Consider the following 17,502-nt stretch of genomic DNA (forward strand, 5'->3'; position numbering starts at 1 on the left):
AAGTAAAGTCACATATCGTTATGCTCCAGTTAATGTTAATGTGCAAGCACAATGTGGACAATGTCTTTGTTATGATATGAGAGCAATTAGAATGAAGACCAGGCAATTGGTATGCATTATGCACTGGTGCATGAGACATAGAACTTAAGATAATTGATATAGACATGTACCATCAGTAGAAAGTGTCCAACTGTGAGGGTCAATGTCTTGTAGGGACAGAAAAATGCTAATGTCATTGCATGAATATTGTCATGTTGCCTAGAAACATCTTTTGTAGGTTGTCTCCTATTTGATGCATTGTTGATAGTTACCTTCTGATAATGACTTGCAGAAGGTGGGAGACAACCATTGGACTAGGCATTGTGGGTGAAGATTTCTCTAGGAGTGGCTAAAGGCATTGCTCACATCCATTCGGCTAGAGGCGGGAGGTTTATCCATGGCAACATACCTTCAAGGTTGCATCTCAGAGTTTGGCTTGACTCCTCTGATCTGCACTCCTACAATGCCTCCTAGAAGTGCAGGTTATTGGCCTCCCGAAGTCATGAAAACTCGGAAACCCACACAAAAATTAGACATCTACAGTTTTGGAGTACTGATCCTTGAAGGACCGTCAAGGTGTTGGACCCCGTTATGGTGAGTTCAAGCTATTTTTCCGTGTTAATCATGATTTGAAGGATAAGCTCAAAAAAAGAGTGAGGATTAAGAGGTATAAGGTTGTTTATTATTGCTGCATTCATTTTCGTTTTTTTAAACTAAAAATTAAAAAAAGAAGAAAAAGAACCTGTTGGAACCTGGAACTGACCTTGGAACTTATGACAGGGTAGGTTCTAGGTTCTTGGTTTTGACGGGTAGGTTTCAGGTTCCAAAAAATGAGGAATCTGTACCCAAGGGTAGGTTCCAGGTTCCAGGCGGAATTTGTAAAGAACCGGGAACCGCTCACTCCTAATTGGAAGGCACATAACTATATCGAATACAGAACGTTTAAAATTTGTTGCACTTTTCCAAAATGCTCAAGACTTAATTGAACTTATGACAATTTCCCTTTTGTGTACTAATATCTAATTGAATTCTGGTGCAGACATGATACGTCCTCCTGTTTAGCCCTTAGGAGTTTACATGATACCGCTCCAATTTTTCTGTTTTTTTTTTTTATTTCTTATTTTCCAAAATAGAAAAAAAAACATGAATTTGTTTGATAACATTAGTTAATTTTTCTATTTTCCGAAATATAAAAGTGGCCGGGGAATAGATTTGCAATAGAAACAAAAAATTGAAAAAAAAAGGAAAAAAGAAATATTTGAAAAAAAGTTAAAATATTAAAAGAAATTCTATGGCACAGAAAAATTTATGGTCATACCAAACAACATTCCTGTTCTTTTTCTATTTTGGGAATGTTGATTTTGTATAGTTACCAAATACATTGTCTCACTTGGAAATTTGAAAAGAAATTATTCCTTAGAACGGAAATGTTATCAAACGCACCCCAACCTATTATTTTGTATGTTTCCATTTTTTCTTTAGGGTTTTCTATTTTTTATTAGGGTAAGAACCACAAAAAATCTCAATTTTTTTCAAAGTGACACACTTACCCTAATTTTTTTTTTGTGACACTAAAAATCTCAAATTTATATTATGTGACACATTTACCCTAAACTTGTATAATGTAACACAATTACCTCATACTTTCTTTTATGACATAAAAAACTCCAAGTTGTATTTGTATAACACATTTACTCCAAAAATTTGGTGTTACAGAAAAAGTTAGAGGGTAAATGTGTCACACAAGTATAATTTTAGAGTTTTTTGTGTCACAAGAAAATGTTTGGGTTACATGTGTCGTATGGATATAAGTTTGAGGTTTTTTGTGTTACAAAAAATAATTTGAAATAAATGTGTCACTGTTGACAAAGTTTGAGATTTTTGGTGATTTTTTGCTGATTTTCCCTTTTATTTATTTATTATAATGTAATTTAAATCTACATACATAAAGATAAGGGAAAATAAGTAGAAAAGATTGAGCCCCAACGATCATTATATTGACGGACATGGCCTCCAAAAGCAAACATAGCATCTTGGTGTGGCAAGGCCAATAGTTGCTACCCTCTAAATTGGGATAAGGTTTAGGCTACCTAATAATCAGATCTTCACCCAAGATGCCCAAAGTTCTACATAAAAAATTGTCCAAAATGTCCTAATTTTACTGTACCAAGGCTAATTCGGTCTTTTTTGTTTTTGGTCGAAGAGCTAATTCAGTCTTCAATTGTTCAAATTTATCAATTTAATCCTAAACGTTTTCACTATTTACCAATATAATCCTCCCGGTTAATTTTAATTGGAAAATGTTTATGTGGATACCCAGTTAGCACCGGCCACCGCCGGTCATCTTATGTGACACAACATGTGATGAGGTTGGAATTTTTGTAATTTTTTTTTATAGTAATTGAATTTTTCTTGATTTCCTTTTTCTTTATATTTTTTTCAATGGAATTCTGGCTTGTGGGGTCCCCAAGACTTGGATGACCCTCGATGGCCATAGGTTAGGGTGTCTTGACCCTCACTTAGTTTGGGCGAGGGTCACTAGGCCTCGGTGACCCCACTAGCCATAAATTCGGTGAAGGAAAATGAAAAGAAAGAAAAGAAAAGAAAAGAAAGGAAAAACAAGAAAAATTCAAAAAAATTTAAAAAGATTTGGAAAAATGTCAATGTTAATATTAATCGTGCCACGTAAGATGGCCATTGTTGATTGGATATCCACTTAAGTGTTTCTTGGCCAAAATTAATCGAAAGGACTATTTCTTGGCAAATGGATAATTATATTGGAAGTCCTAAAATTTATCACGAAAGTACAATTGAGTTCTAAAAATTTCAAAAAGTGCATTCAAGTCTTAAAACTTATTAAAATCTTTCGTTTGCAAATTGGATAAAGTTAATGGGAGATCTTTACTAACTTGATAAGTTTGAGAATTTGATTATATTTTTTGGAAGTTTTAGGACTCAATTGGATTTTTATGACAATTTTTAGGACTTTTAGCACACTTCTTCCATTGGCAAATTGAAAAGTTTAGGATTGAATTGGCTATTATATAATAGGTTTAGGACTTTACGAATAATTATCCCTTTTCCATGTGCTATTTTCCGACATCTCTCGTTTTACCAATACAACACACTTATGACAGACTTGGGTTATTGATTTATAATGTGGTATATTAGGTTTTATTGACTCATGTGAATATGTCTCACTAAAACTAGTTTTGTTCACGAAGCCATGTGTGCCAACTCATCTTAATTGTCGCTAAGAAACTAAATGTTTGTTACTTAATCAAAACTTCTTCTGATAATCAAGATGAATTGATAAGTTAAAGTAGATCATTAAGGGAAATTTAACTTATTCTACCACTATAAGAGAGTGGCGTGAGGAGACATCCGGAAAGGGCCGAAAAGAATTTCGCAATGCTCGTGGGTGATCAAATTGAAGATTGGGTTGCCAAAGGTTGTGGAGAGTTACTAAAAAAGTCCTACAACTCTTGTAATTGTGTCAATTCAATCGATTTTTTTTTTTTTGATCAATTCAGCCTTAAGCCTCTTACAATTGTACCAATTCAATTTATTTGGCCAATTTTGATATGCTGGCTCTAACATGGATAATTTTTTTAATAACATCTTATTTTTTCTCTCTTTTTTTTTTCCTTCCCTCTTCCTTCTTCCTCTAGTCGACAAGGCTTATCCTGTTGGCCACAGGCTAGAGCGACCCTTGCCTTAGCTAGTGGCCAGTGGGGGCAAGCCTCACCATTGGTTGGCGGTGACCGGCTAGAGAAAGAAGAAAGAGGGAGGGAAAAAAAAAAGAGAAAAAAAAAATTCAAAAAATATTATTAAGAAATTATCCACGTCAGCGTTGGGCAGTGTCCACATCAACATTGGCTTGATTGAAATTGGTCGAATAGACTGAATTGACACAAATGCAAAAAGGTTTATGATTGAACTGACAAAAAAAGTTTAAAATTGAATTGGCACAATTATAATAAATTAATGACTTTTTCAGTAATTTTTTTTTCCAATGGCTATGCCAACTAGCTTTTCACATTTCGCTTCATTCATAGTTGACAAAAATAGCTTAATGGACTGAATGGTAGAGTATAGAGTCATGCGCCAATGCTTGAGATTGAAATTGTGCGGCAACTTAGGCTTCCTTTAACTTACTGGATTGCCTAAGTTAAGCCTTTTCCTGATGATTGATTTCTTACGGATTAACTCACTCGGATCCTAGAGAGAGAAAGTTCGGGAGAGAATGTACTACTATTGTTCAAGTGTTGGATGATACGGTGAGGGAGAGAGCACTCAAATTTACACTGACGTCTTTTAATTATTACTATTTCAACTACCATTTGTCCTATTAAATACACACACATTTTCAAGAAACCCTAGGTCTTTTGTAGTTCAAGGCTTATATCGCTCCCTTGGATAATTTCTTGGTGCATCGAGTTTTGAAAACCTTGGAATCTTGACAATAGCCTTTGTGCCTAGAGCTTGCGTTTTAAGAAGAAAATGGTACTTAGTTTCACCAATTTTTGGAGAACAAAGTATTTGGTTGCGTCGACCCAAAAAAAAAGTATTTGGTTGCGACAAAACACACAAAAGTAGCGTTTTGCTATGTGCATAAACTAGCTTTTAATAAAAAATCAGATTATACATATTTAGTTGATATTGGGTTGGTCATCAATAGTTAATTTTAGAGGTGATCATAAGATTGGCCTTGTCGGGCTTATCATATTAGACCTAACTTATTTCAAAGGTTTGTCCTTTAATATAACTTATAAAGATTGGGCAAACTTGGCTCGAGCCTAGCAGGTCGGGGTCAGGCTTTTATAACCCAATGTCTTTTCTCAAGCATGTTCCAAATGGTCTTCGAGCCTATACTACTCAGTAGTGCCTGTGATCGACCGGGTGATCAAGGTTCATACTCAACTCTAGTCAATATATGAACACAAAGTTCAATTGCTAATAAGTTTGCCCATCCATTTCAAATACTAACAGCGTTAACGTGGTTCCATTGACAAAAAACGTTAAATACGAGAGATTGGTAATGAAATACAAATATTTGAACATGACTCAATCATAATTTGTCACCTATCACTTTTGTGCCATCCAATCAATGAAGGCACTTACAATAAATACCCTCATGAGAGAGAATTATAAAAAAAGTCATAAACCTATTTCAATTATACCAATTTAATTCTAATTTTTTTGGGTTAATCAGTTTTAAACCTTTTATAATTGTGTCAACTTAGTCCATCTAACTAATTTGGATTGCCTGATGCTAACGTGGACACTGGTTGGCGTCGACTACCGGCCAATGTGGACAACTTTTAATATTATTATTATTTTATTATTTTTTGATTCTTTATTAAGTATTTTATTTCATTTCCTTTTCTTCCTTCTTTGCTTCTTTTCCCCACAGTGGCCAATGAGGGCCATGAAGCCCTTGCTCGGCCTTGCCTAGTGGCTGGCGAACCTTGTTGAAGGCTCATTGACTACTATGGGGAAATGAAGCAAAGAAGGAAGAAAAGAAAAAATGAAAAGAAAAGGAAAGAAAAAAAAATTATTAAAAATTGTCAATGTCAATGACGGTTGATGTTGGCGGCTAAAATTAGCTAGATGAATCGAATTGATGCAATTGCAAAAAATGTATGACTGAATTGACAAAAAAAGAGAGCTAAGGATTGAATTGACATAATTATGATAATTTTATGATTTTTTGGAAACCTTCACGAGTCAATTTTTTTCTTCCGTTATTACACATATTGCTATTTTTTTAATAGGGCTTTGCTAGCATAATAGTTTTTACTATGAAAATAATAATTGTTGTGAGACACAAATTCTTTAAGGAGTAAACCCCACAACAATTTATAATTATTTATTATTATTTTTTGGTCCAGAACATTATTATTCTCACACTAGATTAAAGACCGTCATCCAATCTTTTTCCTTTATAATATAGACGGTCCACGTCCATCATGAATTGAACGATTCGAATAATGCTAATCCTTCACCTAAATTGATTTTTCCGGAATTAGTTGAATCAAGACACATGCCAGACATGTGCCCCAGACCTTATTTTGATAAAGGAGAAACTTCAACTCGACGCTGTCATAATCTCCCTACCTTCGAATACACACTATCGGTCGAAAGAGCACATGGAATGCAAGATCCGTTGTGGACTCGAACGACCCTAATCAATGCAAGCACCCATCCTCTCGATCGTATCATCAGGAACCTTCCTCTTCTCACATGGATCGCCAATAAAGAACTCGAGGAAAAAGGGCCAGTAACTATAGTAAAAATGTAAGAGCTAGGGAGTAGAATATAATCCACATAACGAAGAGGATACTTTCCTCAAACGTAAAGCAAATTGTCATTATTGTGCCACATAGAAATTGCCTACTCTACCTCCTTAAATGGGGTGTTGTAATCTGATTCGATCACATTCTCGACTATGCATGAAGCATCAACTTGATTGAGCCCCAAAAAAAGGAAAAAAAAAGGTGACTATATGCTTTTGCCCATAAGCGAGTACAGTGAGGGAAAACATTATTATTGTGGGCAGTTGCTAGAAATGTAGCATGTAGAGCAGCCCACTCAAAACAAGAGAAGTGGCAAAAACAGCAGCATTCAACTCCAAGTGGTGGGAACTGGAGTCCGCGAAAGCCTGGGGAGGGGTGTAGTAGTAATATGGAAAATACGGCACCATAGTGTTTGGCGGAGGCTGCACTGGGTTGTACCCGCCATATCCACCGCCGCCGCCCCCGCTCGTGGCTGGCGGAGGCGGGGAAGCATAGACGGTTCCGGTTACGGGCGACTCGCACGCGCTGCAGGCCGGCGGCATCGGCGGAGGTGGGCACTCGACATCTGGCGGGGGAGGCGAGGGCGGAGGGAGAGACGGTGGCGGGGGTGGAGACGGAGGCGGTGGGCAGTCGACTTCCGGCGGGGGCGGCGGGGGCGAAGGCACGGGCTGGCACGGGTTCTCGCATTCGGCGCACATTGTGCATGTAACTTGGTCTCTGGAGACTACTGCTGCAAGTGTAGGTGTTGTTGACGCTTCAGATTTGTCCGCGACCGTCGTTGCTGTTGACGTGGTTGATGGAATTGCGAAACCGAAGATTAGGAGGGTGAAAAACAAGCGCAGCGGGGAAATTTTTCTCGGGTCAAGCATGATTGCTGCGGTTCAATGGAGAACAGACCAGAAGAAGAAGAAGAAGAAGAAGAAGAAGAAGAAGAAGGGTCGTAAATTTAAACGGTTTGGAGAGACGTGAGAAACTGGAGGACTCTCGAGGAGGGTGGCGAGGAAGAAATATGAACAGGCAGAGAGAGAGAGAGAGTGGGATAGGATGAGGTCATGAGGGCATGTGTATTGGTAACCGCAGCATACTCGGTGGTTTATCTTCTACGGCATTATTATTTTAATTATGTGGGAAAAAGAATACAAAATAAAGAAATGGACGTCGACGAAGACGGTGGCATTTTTGGTGTTTTTCCGAGCATCTCTCCACCACAATTTATTTGCTTCGCTAATAAGCCAAATTGCTGGATGAGGCCAGTTCTACCTCCCCCGAGTTGAGCTAACGCATGGAAACGCCTTGGCAGCATATGTATCGCAAATTAAGCAAAGAAACATTGAATCGAAGGCACGTTTCGTGCATGGAGGAGAAAGCTAGACATATGGTCAGATGCCTTAAAGTTTACTCTCTCTTGCAGATGAAAAAAAAAGTGTACTTGATGATAGCATATGATAATTCTAAGTATAAAAGGGTTTCGATTCCGGAAATTTGAAACAGAACGGGACCGGATTGAGTTATTGCCGCAAGGACCTTGAATCCATTGAATCTGCCCCGATAATCTGCTTAAGAAACAAAGCCCAAGAACTTACTTTAGGTACCTAACAAGAAGTCTGATTAAAACTCTTTTTTTATATCACATGACTAGTTGATAAATAGGTTTCCTTAAATATTTTTTGTTTATTTTTTTTTTACAAATAATATAAATGATCATTTTTGGGAAAATATTTGTAAGTCTTTCATTCTCCATGAAACAAGTGCACTTAATTTTACTTTGGGAGTTGGGCTACCGCGGCCCACCCGCAGTGTGCTTCCAAGAGCTTTTCCTCTCGACAATTAAGAGTAGTGCTACATCATATCAAAATTTCATATACTCCAAAGGTAACCATACAAAATCACATAGGTTGTAGAATTCACGTGGACATTATTTTTTAAAATTTTATTTAAGTGACTCGTGAATTCTTGTCAAACAGTAAACTGGATAGAAATGATTTGTTATTATTTTATGTGTAATCACTATTTTGATAATCGAATCATTCCATAACGAATGTTATAAGGGCACTTTCCATACGGCCCGGAGGTGTTGTCATTGGAAAATCTTGCTTGAGACAACGTCTGTGTAAAAAAAAAAAAAGCCTCTGATGAGCAGATGGCTGACGCATGTATCAATGCAACATTGATAACCGTTTGACTTTGAACGGACCACATGTCCTCAGTCAGCGTTGTCTTTTCCACCCCCCTGATTTATAGATCCCAACATCATTGACATCGGATCTATCCGACACGATAGCTACAAGATGCGTCCTCGGTGCAATTCATTCACAAATAAGTAATCGAGAGTTCAACATTAACTATAGATCCGCAAACGATTCACATATTTTGACTTAGACTCCGAACGTGGTCGTCCAGATGAATCTTCTCGAATATCGAAATTCGCAGGAGTCCTCTTGGAGAGATGGGATTAGGTACGACCGGTGCATATCAACTCTCGGATTAGCTGGATTCGTGCTAGACTGTTAGGTGACGCGTAACTTAGAATTGGAATGTAACATTGACTTTATCAAGATAAACAAGTAGTAAACATAGAGTAGAGCTTAGTGAAAGTTTCACTGATATACCAGTTGGAGATTACTCCTTGGATTCGATGACTAGTGTAATATTGGAATTTTATGACATTTATTTGGCCGGAATATTCCGAACGAAATATCTTTAAAAAGTCATTATTCATTTTTTATATAAGGAAATCAGGATTTCGCGCCAATTTCAAACATGAAATATCACCGGTAAACATGATTCAATTTTTTCAATACAAACATCATTGTGCAATCTCAAATTTAGTCATAATCTAATTGACGACAAGGCTTGAAAATTACAAATTTGATAAGGTAATAAGATCTAAATAAATAATGATAGAATTTAATCGACTCATAGCTTGAGAACATAAAGACATTACATTACAATTTAATCGACGATGCAGCACCTAGGATAAACATATATGCTATAATTTAATCGACAATGCAGATTTGAAGGCTATAGTTAAGAAAGATAAAGTGTAGGTAAATAAAGATAAACAAATGGTGTTCCCAAAAATGACTAGCGGTATTTGTAATGGTCTATAGTAATTGCCTTTGATGGTTATATTTTCTTAAGCCACTTTTGTCGAGTACCTCCTTATCTCGATTACTCTGCATGCCTCTCATCCGTCCTCGTAAACTCTAACAACGGGTGTCCCACAATCTTGTTTTCAGATTGTCACTGTTACTTCAAAAAAATGTGCACCTTTGGTCTTTACTACTTCATTGATTTCAAACTTCAAAATAGCTTATCAATGTCCCTTCAATAATTATTCATCGCAACAATTTATATTAGTGACTACCAACTTTTAATTGCTGTATTTCGACAACTGAACATGTGGCATTGATGAATATCATCATTAATAAACATATGTTATTCTTTGCATTTGTCAATGAAATAACGTATTTGTAGCGATATCCACATGTTATGCACGTGACTGTCCACGTTCAGGTGCCATTCAAATGTTTGCTCTTACCCGAGTACCAAGTGGATTATTTTTTTGTCGACATATGGTCCCTTTTTAAAAAGAATGGAAAGCAGTTTCGATTCTTTAAGAAACAATACCTTGATCGGGCCTTTTCTCTGTGGGTGATCTTGACATGGGGATTGTTCGTCTGCCACTTCGTACGTAGTGTGTAGTCAGGCCAGCTCACAATGCCCTATAATATCTTGACACGTTGTTCTGGCAGCTTCCGGTTCATGAATCGTTGCCACTATTTTCTGTATCTTTTCGGATGGCTATGTCTCAAGAACACTGTTTATCTCCAGAAAGCATATGTACATGGAAAACCTCCGACCTTTACACTTCTTTTATCTTCATCCTTAAACCCTAACTCTTAGAATTTCTGGGTTTTTTTTCCTTCTCAGGCTCCACTATTTCCGTGGCTCCCATGCCTATTGAGTACCTGTCTTCAGAATATATATCGAAGTATTTGATAGTCTAAAGGAAGATGAACGTTTCCTTAGCATATTTTTTTCCATCTTCTCAATCTAGTTGATGCGTACCCGAGTGGCTTACTCTTGGCCCTTGCTTCAAAAACCATCTCAACATCCCTGCTTCTTTTAAACCTCGTTTTCCTCGAAGGAGTGGGGAATTGCTCCCGATTCAAAAGCCTTCTATTGTTGATATCCGAACCTTTGATCCCTCTCGATTCAGGAGTTTTCCCTTTTATGAGATTGACTTTTATGGACTTTATTTGCGAATGAAGGCTGATAATCAGATTCAACTTGGAAAAGGACTGGGATTAAGACGACTTTTCAATTCAGTAGCTTTGATTGGGACCTAGATTTGGGCCTTTTTGGCGCTGCCATTAGGATTTTTTTTTGGTCTTCATCGACTAACTGTTTTTTCTTTCCCTGGGTCCCATGTCTATTACCTTGCTGGATCTTCATGCTGTGGCTGGCTTCCTTCAATTGGGTATCTAGCTTCAGCTTCCTAATTTCGTTGGTTGTCGAATTCCAAGTCGATCTCCCATACTTGTCTCGATAAGCGTTTCTACTTTCAGATTTATCCTTTGGTGCTTCATTACTTTTGAATCAGCTAATAGCACGTTCTTTCCTTACACTCCTAATGATTTCCCCTACTCTTTTCGATTTCTTTCCTCAAAAGCAATCCTTTGATTTCTGGCTCAACATTGTTGTTCCAATTGATTTCCCGTTGAGGCTATTGATGAAAGGAAAATTTTACACTGAATTTGAGGTGTACTCACAATATTATGCAAGGCAAGTTGGTTTGAAGTAAGCTGTGCCAACGCCGTTCCCATATTCTTTGGAATTTCCTTATATGAACAAGCATATATACAAATTCTTAGTGTATATTTTCCGGTATTCGGTTAAAACCTGAACTGACTAGCAGTGAAGAGGAAGTAGGGCACCTCGCAGAGATTGAGCATTGCTGGATGAGGGGGACGCTCTGCTACTGCTAATCGTTGGTGTCAAAGGAGGAGGAGGACGAGATCATAAACCCAGGGCCCTCATCGCTACGGCTAATCGTTGGTGTCAAAGGAGGAGGAGGACGAGATCATAAACCTAGGGCTTCATGAGGGCGGAGATCCAGCACCGCTAGCCCCACCGCTGCTGATCGTTGGCGTCAAAGGAGGAGGAGGACGAGATCATAAACCCAGGGCTTTGTGAGGGCAGAGATCCAGCATCGCCGATCCCATTGCTGCTAATCGTCGGCGTCGAAGGAGGAGGAGGATGAGATTATAAACCCAGGCTTCGTGAGGGCGGAGATCCAGCACCGCCGGATGAGGGGATGCTCCACTACTGCTAATTGTCGGTGTCGAAGGAGGAGAAGGATGAGATCAGAAACCCTAGGTTTCGTGAGAAAGAGAGCAGAAATGGTAGATGAGTAAGGAATCGTGAGAGAGCGTGTGTAAAAACAAGAAAATGATTTCCTTCGGAAAATGATTTACTATTTTCAAAAGAGGAAATCATTTTCCGTAATTTGATGGGGGGATTTTCCATTGACCATCTATTTTCTATCATCAAACACCGGAAATTTCGGAAAATATTTTCTCGGAAGTTGTTTTTCGTGAAACGAACGGACTCTTAGTCTTTTCCAAAATTTCAAGAAAAGGATACCAAAGGTACTTGTCTTGCTATGTGCTCCCTGCCTTTGCTTCTATATTTTCCTAAAACTGCTCTTGCTCTTAACAGTTGTCATTCAACCAGCTAGGCTTGTTCCTCCAGTTACTTAAAAATCTCGATTGAACGAACTTGGCGCTTTGCAAGATGAAGAAGAAGTGGACACAGGCGCACTTTTGGAGAAGAAGAGGAAAAGGGATTCTTCGACTCTATCTGAAAGCTCGCATGCTGATGCTTGTCTGGATCCCCTTTGACCCTTCAGTAACATCCAATACCGCTACGTCTATGGGTACTCTCTTGCCTCGAAAGACCAACTTATTCCTGCCGTTGCTTCTCTTGGTGGTGTTGGTGTAGATATCGAGTGAAGTTGCAATTCTCCTCCTACTCCTGTGGACGCCCTCCTTGTTCCTCCAACTCCTCTATTAGTGTATGGTGAGTTTCTTCAAACACATTGGTTAACCTCTGTCTCATATGATATTAACATGATTCATAATCGACTTACAAATACACCTATCAACATTAATACTCAAAACCCCTCAAGTGCACCTATCGACACGTCTCAACAAACTTTGTCAGTTGAACCTGCTCTATTACTTCTTCCAGCACTTGGGCAAAGTACTTTCTATTTTCTTTGACCAAATCTTTGCATACTTTATCGCACATATTTATCGCTTGACTCGATTAACTTGATTAGGTATCATGGAGATCTCACTGTCAACTCCACCTTCTGCTCCCGATCACACTATTGATTTAGTGTACTTCAACCACCATCGAAAAGACAAGAAACAAACTTCTAGAGTTCCTTGACCTCTCCAGTGGTGGCTTTCCAATGCTTGTTAATAATGGGGCGATCTCTGACGGGCTCAAACATCTGCTAGGCGAATTGTGCGAAGATAGAATCAGCTCAAACTTACTGCCCGAGATTAAAGAATATGTTGAGACTTCTCGGGCATATTAGCTATTGGAGTGAGGCATATTAGCTATTGGAGTGAAAATCTATCGACGTAATCATGAATGATCATCTCCTTGACCATTTCAGAGGAAAGTCACCTAGCTTCCTAGTCGAAATGTCAAGACTAGGCTGCTTTACAGGCCGTGGTTAATAAAATAACCGACCTCAACAACGAAGCAGCACTCCTCAAAGAGCAATTGGCTGAGATTAAGAGGGAATCGGTCGGCATACGCCATAACAAAAGCTTAAAAATGCCCAGATATTCCAATAAGAAGAAACTTTGGGTCGACATGTTTGACTTCTAACCCGAGATCACAAGAAATTAGTGGAGCATTATCTAAAAATGGGAATAAGGAAGATGTTTCATTCTCACAGGTCGTGGGTTAGACTTGGAAATCAAACGGGTTGAATATGAGTACCTGTGCAGTCCCACAAAAACCCATATGCGGTTGGGCTTAGATGTTTTAAAGACATTTCCTTTTGTAAAATTTCAAGCGACTCTGTTTACATCTGAATTTTCACAAGATATCAAATATGTTTTTTAAAAAATAAAATAAAATTGAGACAAGATAAGAAAATTGGAGAAGGGCCCCGTTAACCATTTTATGGGCCCAGTCCATTCGTTTCAGGCCAAGCCCATTTACTCGTGAACATGGCCTTTTAAATTTTTTTTCCGATTCATACATGACCAACCCAAGTTGAGCCCATCCGAAACAATAAAGACAGATACCTCAGCCTTGTCTATTTTTTTTTTCCACGACTTATTTTCTTCGTCTGGGAAAAGTGAGGCAGTGACGAACAAACAGAAGCATGAAGAAAGGCGCGTGTGAGAGATAAGTAAGTAGGGGTGTCAACGGTTCGGTTTCTCAGTTTTCGGTTTTTTTTTTTTTTTTTAAAACTCAAAAACACACACTGCGCCCAAAACTGTGAAGCAAAGATTTCCTTTTCTTCTCTATTTTGCCAAAAGTGAAGATCAGAACATGCGTCTTCCTAATCAAGCTTTTCCCTCACCATATATACTCCCCAAAACAAGTTTCTATAAGCAGGACTACGCCAAGAAGTTCCACCCTCCAAGTATCGCAGTGGTAACCCCTGCATCAATCCAAGAGTACTGAGATGCTCGAGCACCACCACGAAACCAGTGTCTCACTGCTGATTTGGCTGCCTCTGTTGTGAGAAATTGGGGTGATTCTGGGATGCGTTTGGTAGGGTTACCATACCAGACTGCAGACCCTGAGTATTTGGAGCCATGTTACCAAATGCGCCCTGTGAACCAGGCGGCTGCTGCTGCTGCTGCTGTACTGGAATCATATTTGTTGCATTGGCTGCTCCAATATTATAAACTGCAATGAAAGAGGCCCATCATACACTATCGCCATAATCCATGTTTGACACTTTGAATCCAAGAAACATTCATTTGATCATGCAGCATAATCTCCCTTATACAGTAAGTGAATTTCAAATACCAAGTAACAGAGAAGAAAGTGAAAACTCATACTTTGATCGTTCAACATCTGGGAAGCATGGCTCCTCTGGGGATTGGTTCCAGATAAGCCAAACTGAAAAAGAAATTCCCAACAAGAGAATAAATAGTGATGGAAATTAACAGGCCAATAAGAGTTCTGCCTTGAATATTTCACCAAAACATCAAGTCTATCATGAGCTAACATTCACCAGTGAAGAAAAGGCATCTTCATCAAAGTATTGCTTGAACAAACAATCAAGTCAAGATACCAAAGTAAATGTAAGATTATCATTTTATGAAGCAGGCGTTTTAATCAACCATGGCCATCTGCAACAACATCCCCCTCCTCCAATGTTTCCAAAGCTAAAGCAGCACGGGTATCACTTCACTTCCACAGATTGGCAAACTAAATAGATAATCATGTCTAAATAAAAACCCGAACTTTGTCGGAAACAAGAACTCAACCTGAAGATTGAACATCTGGCTAAATCTATTTTCAATATTTCCCCCAAAAAACAGATAAAGAATCCATCTTCATTGTGTACCACTCAGCACAACAACAAAATCAACACTCGTCACACCAATGGAAGCGAAACAACAATGAGGATCTCACCTAAATCCACAAAAAATCCTTCTGTAGAGGAAAAAAAGAAGAGCTGAAGCAGAAAAACAAAAATCCGCAAAAAAGAAAACAGCAAAAATGGTAGACGGACAGAGTGTTCCTCGGAACCAACGCAGCAGCACAGATCAGAGTTCGCATTGCAGCAAAAAAACAAAACCTTCGTCTCGACACCCACCAAGAAAACATCTCAAAGAACAGAACAAATGGAGCAAAGCAAGAAAAAAGGAAAAAAACCCAGATACCCTCTGCATGCGACCCAGCGACAGCGCCGAGAAAAAAGATCAAAAGAGCAAAAGAGATCTTTGTAGAGGAAGATGAACGCAGAGCGATCAAAGGAGAATCTTACCGATTTGAACTAGCCCAGCTCACTGAGCAAGCAAGAGGCGTCGCAGATCTAAAGCCACTGGCGGCCCCTCAGTCCAGAGCAGAGCGCGCGCAGGACATGCTCGAGCACGTGGCCGCTACAAATTCTTCTCAGTCGCTGTCGCCGTCGCAAAAGGAAGAGGGACGAAGGAGAGACTTGCCGAAGAAAGGGGCTCTGTCCCTCAATCGGTTGCCATCGCCGTCGCAGTCGCCGTCCCTGCCGCCGTCGCCGTCGCAGTCGCCGTCGAGAGAACTCAGACGGAAACCGATAAAAATCAAGAGACACAAGAGGACTCAGAGACGGGAGTCGGGAGAGAACCGAATTAGATTTGATTTTATCTGTTTTGGGTTCAGTTAATTGATAAAAACCGAACCGTGAAAAACAATTTCGCGATTCGGTTCGATTTTCGATTCGCGTCTTGACACAAGTAAGTGAGGAGCACCGAGTTTAGTCGATGAATTCGTAAGGAAATCGCGATAAACCCAAACTGATTTTCTATAGATAATGTTGATTCGGTGTCCACATAGCACATTTAGGCTGAGAATCGCGTTTAAAACAAATCCAGAGCTTGTGTTTAAAGCACATTCTATCTGTTTGATGATTTGCCTGAAGTAGCAAACTTTGGACTGTGTAATCGACGGTTAGAGTTGAATTTATTCCATGATTTCTTCATTGATGTTAGCGAATTACGTCAGACGCTGCATTTTCACTCCGTTTCTTGTCATGATATTGGATTCCCGGCACTGGTCATGGATGATTGCATGAGTTGGAACAGCTGCTCCTGTGCCGGCGATGCCTTTGGTTAAAGTCCCATCTTGTCAGTTCTCAGTTACTTTGATACATGTGCGTACATGTGTTTGGAGTTAGTGTAAAGACCCAGGCCGGCGAGGGAGCACACCTTGTCAGGATAGCAATAGGAGCAGAGATGAATCGAATTCCACGTTGACTGAGAAAGGTGAAATGATGTACTATTTGCGGTTCAAAGCAAACAATATCGTTAGCAATAGAGCTAGAGATCGGCCCTTACAATGGTATTAGAGCCAAGCCTAGCTGGAATTGATTCAGGAATAAAGCAGGTGGAAGCTAGTGGACATGCAACGATTGGATCCTATGAGGGATGGCCCAGGAGCATGCCTTGTTAGGATGGCGATAGGAGTAGGAATGAATCGAATCCCACATCGCCCGGAGAAGATGAAGTGATGGGCCGTATAAGGAGTAACATAAATCTTAATTACCAGTAACGTGTTTTAAAACCGTATGGGCTTCGGTCCAAAGCGAACAATATTATTAACAAGTGGGGTCATAAATCAGCATATATGTTTTGGAAATCTGTGGTTAGCGAGTAGTTTTTTATGGTTGGAATTGAAGTCTGGATAGGTAAGTGGTGGTCTAGGATTGGTGGTTGGCAACGGCATGTGGTGGTGGATGCTAGAGTAGATGGCCGGTAAATGTTGATGGCTAGAGGAAATGTTACTCCAGCAAATCTCGATGGAGAGCCCTCGGTGAAGTCTCGAGGAATAAGAAACTGAAAAATAAAATTAAAAAAAGAAATAAAATTAGAAAATAATAAAATAAATGAAAAAATGAAATTTAAAAAAGAGAAAATAATAAAAGAAATGCTCAAAAATATGAAATTCAAAAAAAGAGAGAAAGGTCGAGTATAATAAAGCTGGGTCGGAGAGAGAAATGCCGAGTATAATAAAGCTGGTTCGGACATAGACATGAGCCAGGTTAAGAGAGAAGGGCCGGGTTGAGAATTTGTGGGTTGAAAAGAAATGGTTAAGATTTGGATATATTCAGGCTGGGCCCAAAGGCCGGTCCGAATTCAGACCCAATCAAGATCTCCAGGGTCCGGGCGACACTCACATTCGGACCGGGTCTTCTGACTCGATCCGAGTCCCCGTTTTTTCTTTAGAATAAAAAAATTCCAAAAAATAATATTTTTAGGAAATAGCTTAGGAATTACATTTTATTTTTTAGATTTTTATTTTTATTTCTAGGGTAGAATTAATTTAGATTTTTTTAGATTAAAATTCACATAGTTTAGGGATTTTAATAAACATTTTAGGCTTAGCATAAAAAAATGTAAAAGCACAAAAATAAATTTGA

General features: G+C 39.0%; 1 protein-coding gene and 1 long non-coding RNA gene across 2 annotated transcripts; both read right to left on the minus strand.

Moving 5' to 3' along the window:
• Nucleotides 1–6,390: 6,390 nt before the first annotated feature.
• LOC104426792 (leucine-rich repeat extensin-like protein 3) lies at nt 6,391–7,413 on the minus strand. Its single transcript, XM_010039953.3, has one exon. The coding sequence runs from the start codon at nt 7,205–7,207 to the stop codon at nt 6,605–6,607; it is 603 nt and encodes a 200-aa protein (XP_010038255.2). The 5' UTR covers nt 7,208–7,413; the 3' UTR covers nt 6,391–6,604.
• Nucleotides 7,414–13,867: 6,454 nt separating this feature from the next.
• On the minus strand, nt 13,868–15,906 carry LOC120289538. The gene is made up of 3 exons (XR_005547568.1): nt 15,376–15,906; nt 14,441–14,501; nt 13,868–14,285 (listed from the first exon to the last, which is right to left on the minus strand). It is a non-coding gene; the product is annotated as an uncharacterized LOC120289538 (long non-coding RNA).
• Between the last annotated feature and the right edge of the window lie 1,596 nt (nt 15,907–17,502).

This window comes from Eucalyptus grandis, chromosome 11 (assembly GCF_016545825.1).
Source record: "Eucalyptus grandis isolate ANBG69807.140 chromosome 11, ASM1654582v1, whole genome shotgun sequence".
In the NCBI taxonomy this organism is placed as follows: Eukaryota; Viridiplantae; Streptophyta; class Magnoliopsida; order Myrtales; family Myrtaceae; genus Eucalyptus; species Eucalyptus grandis.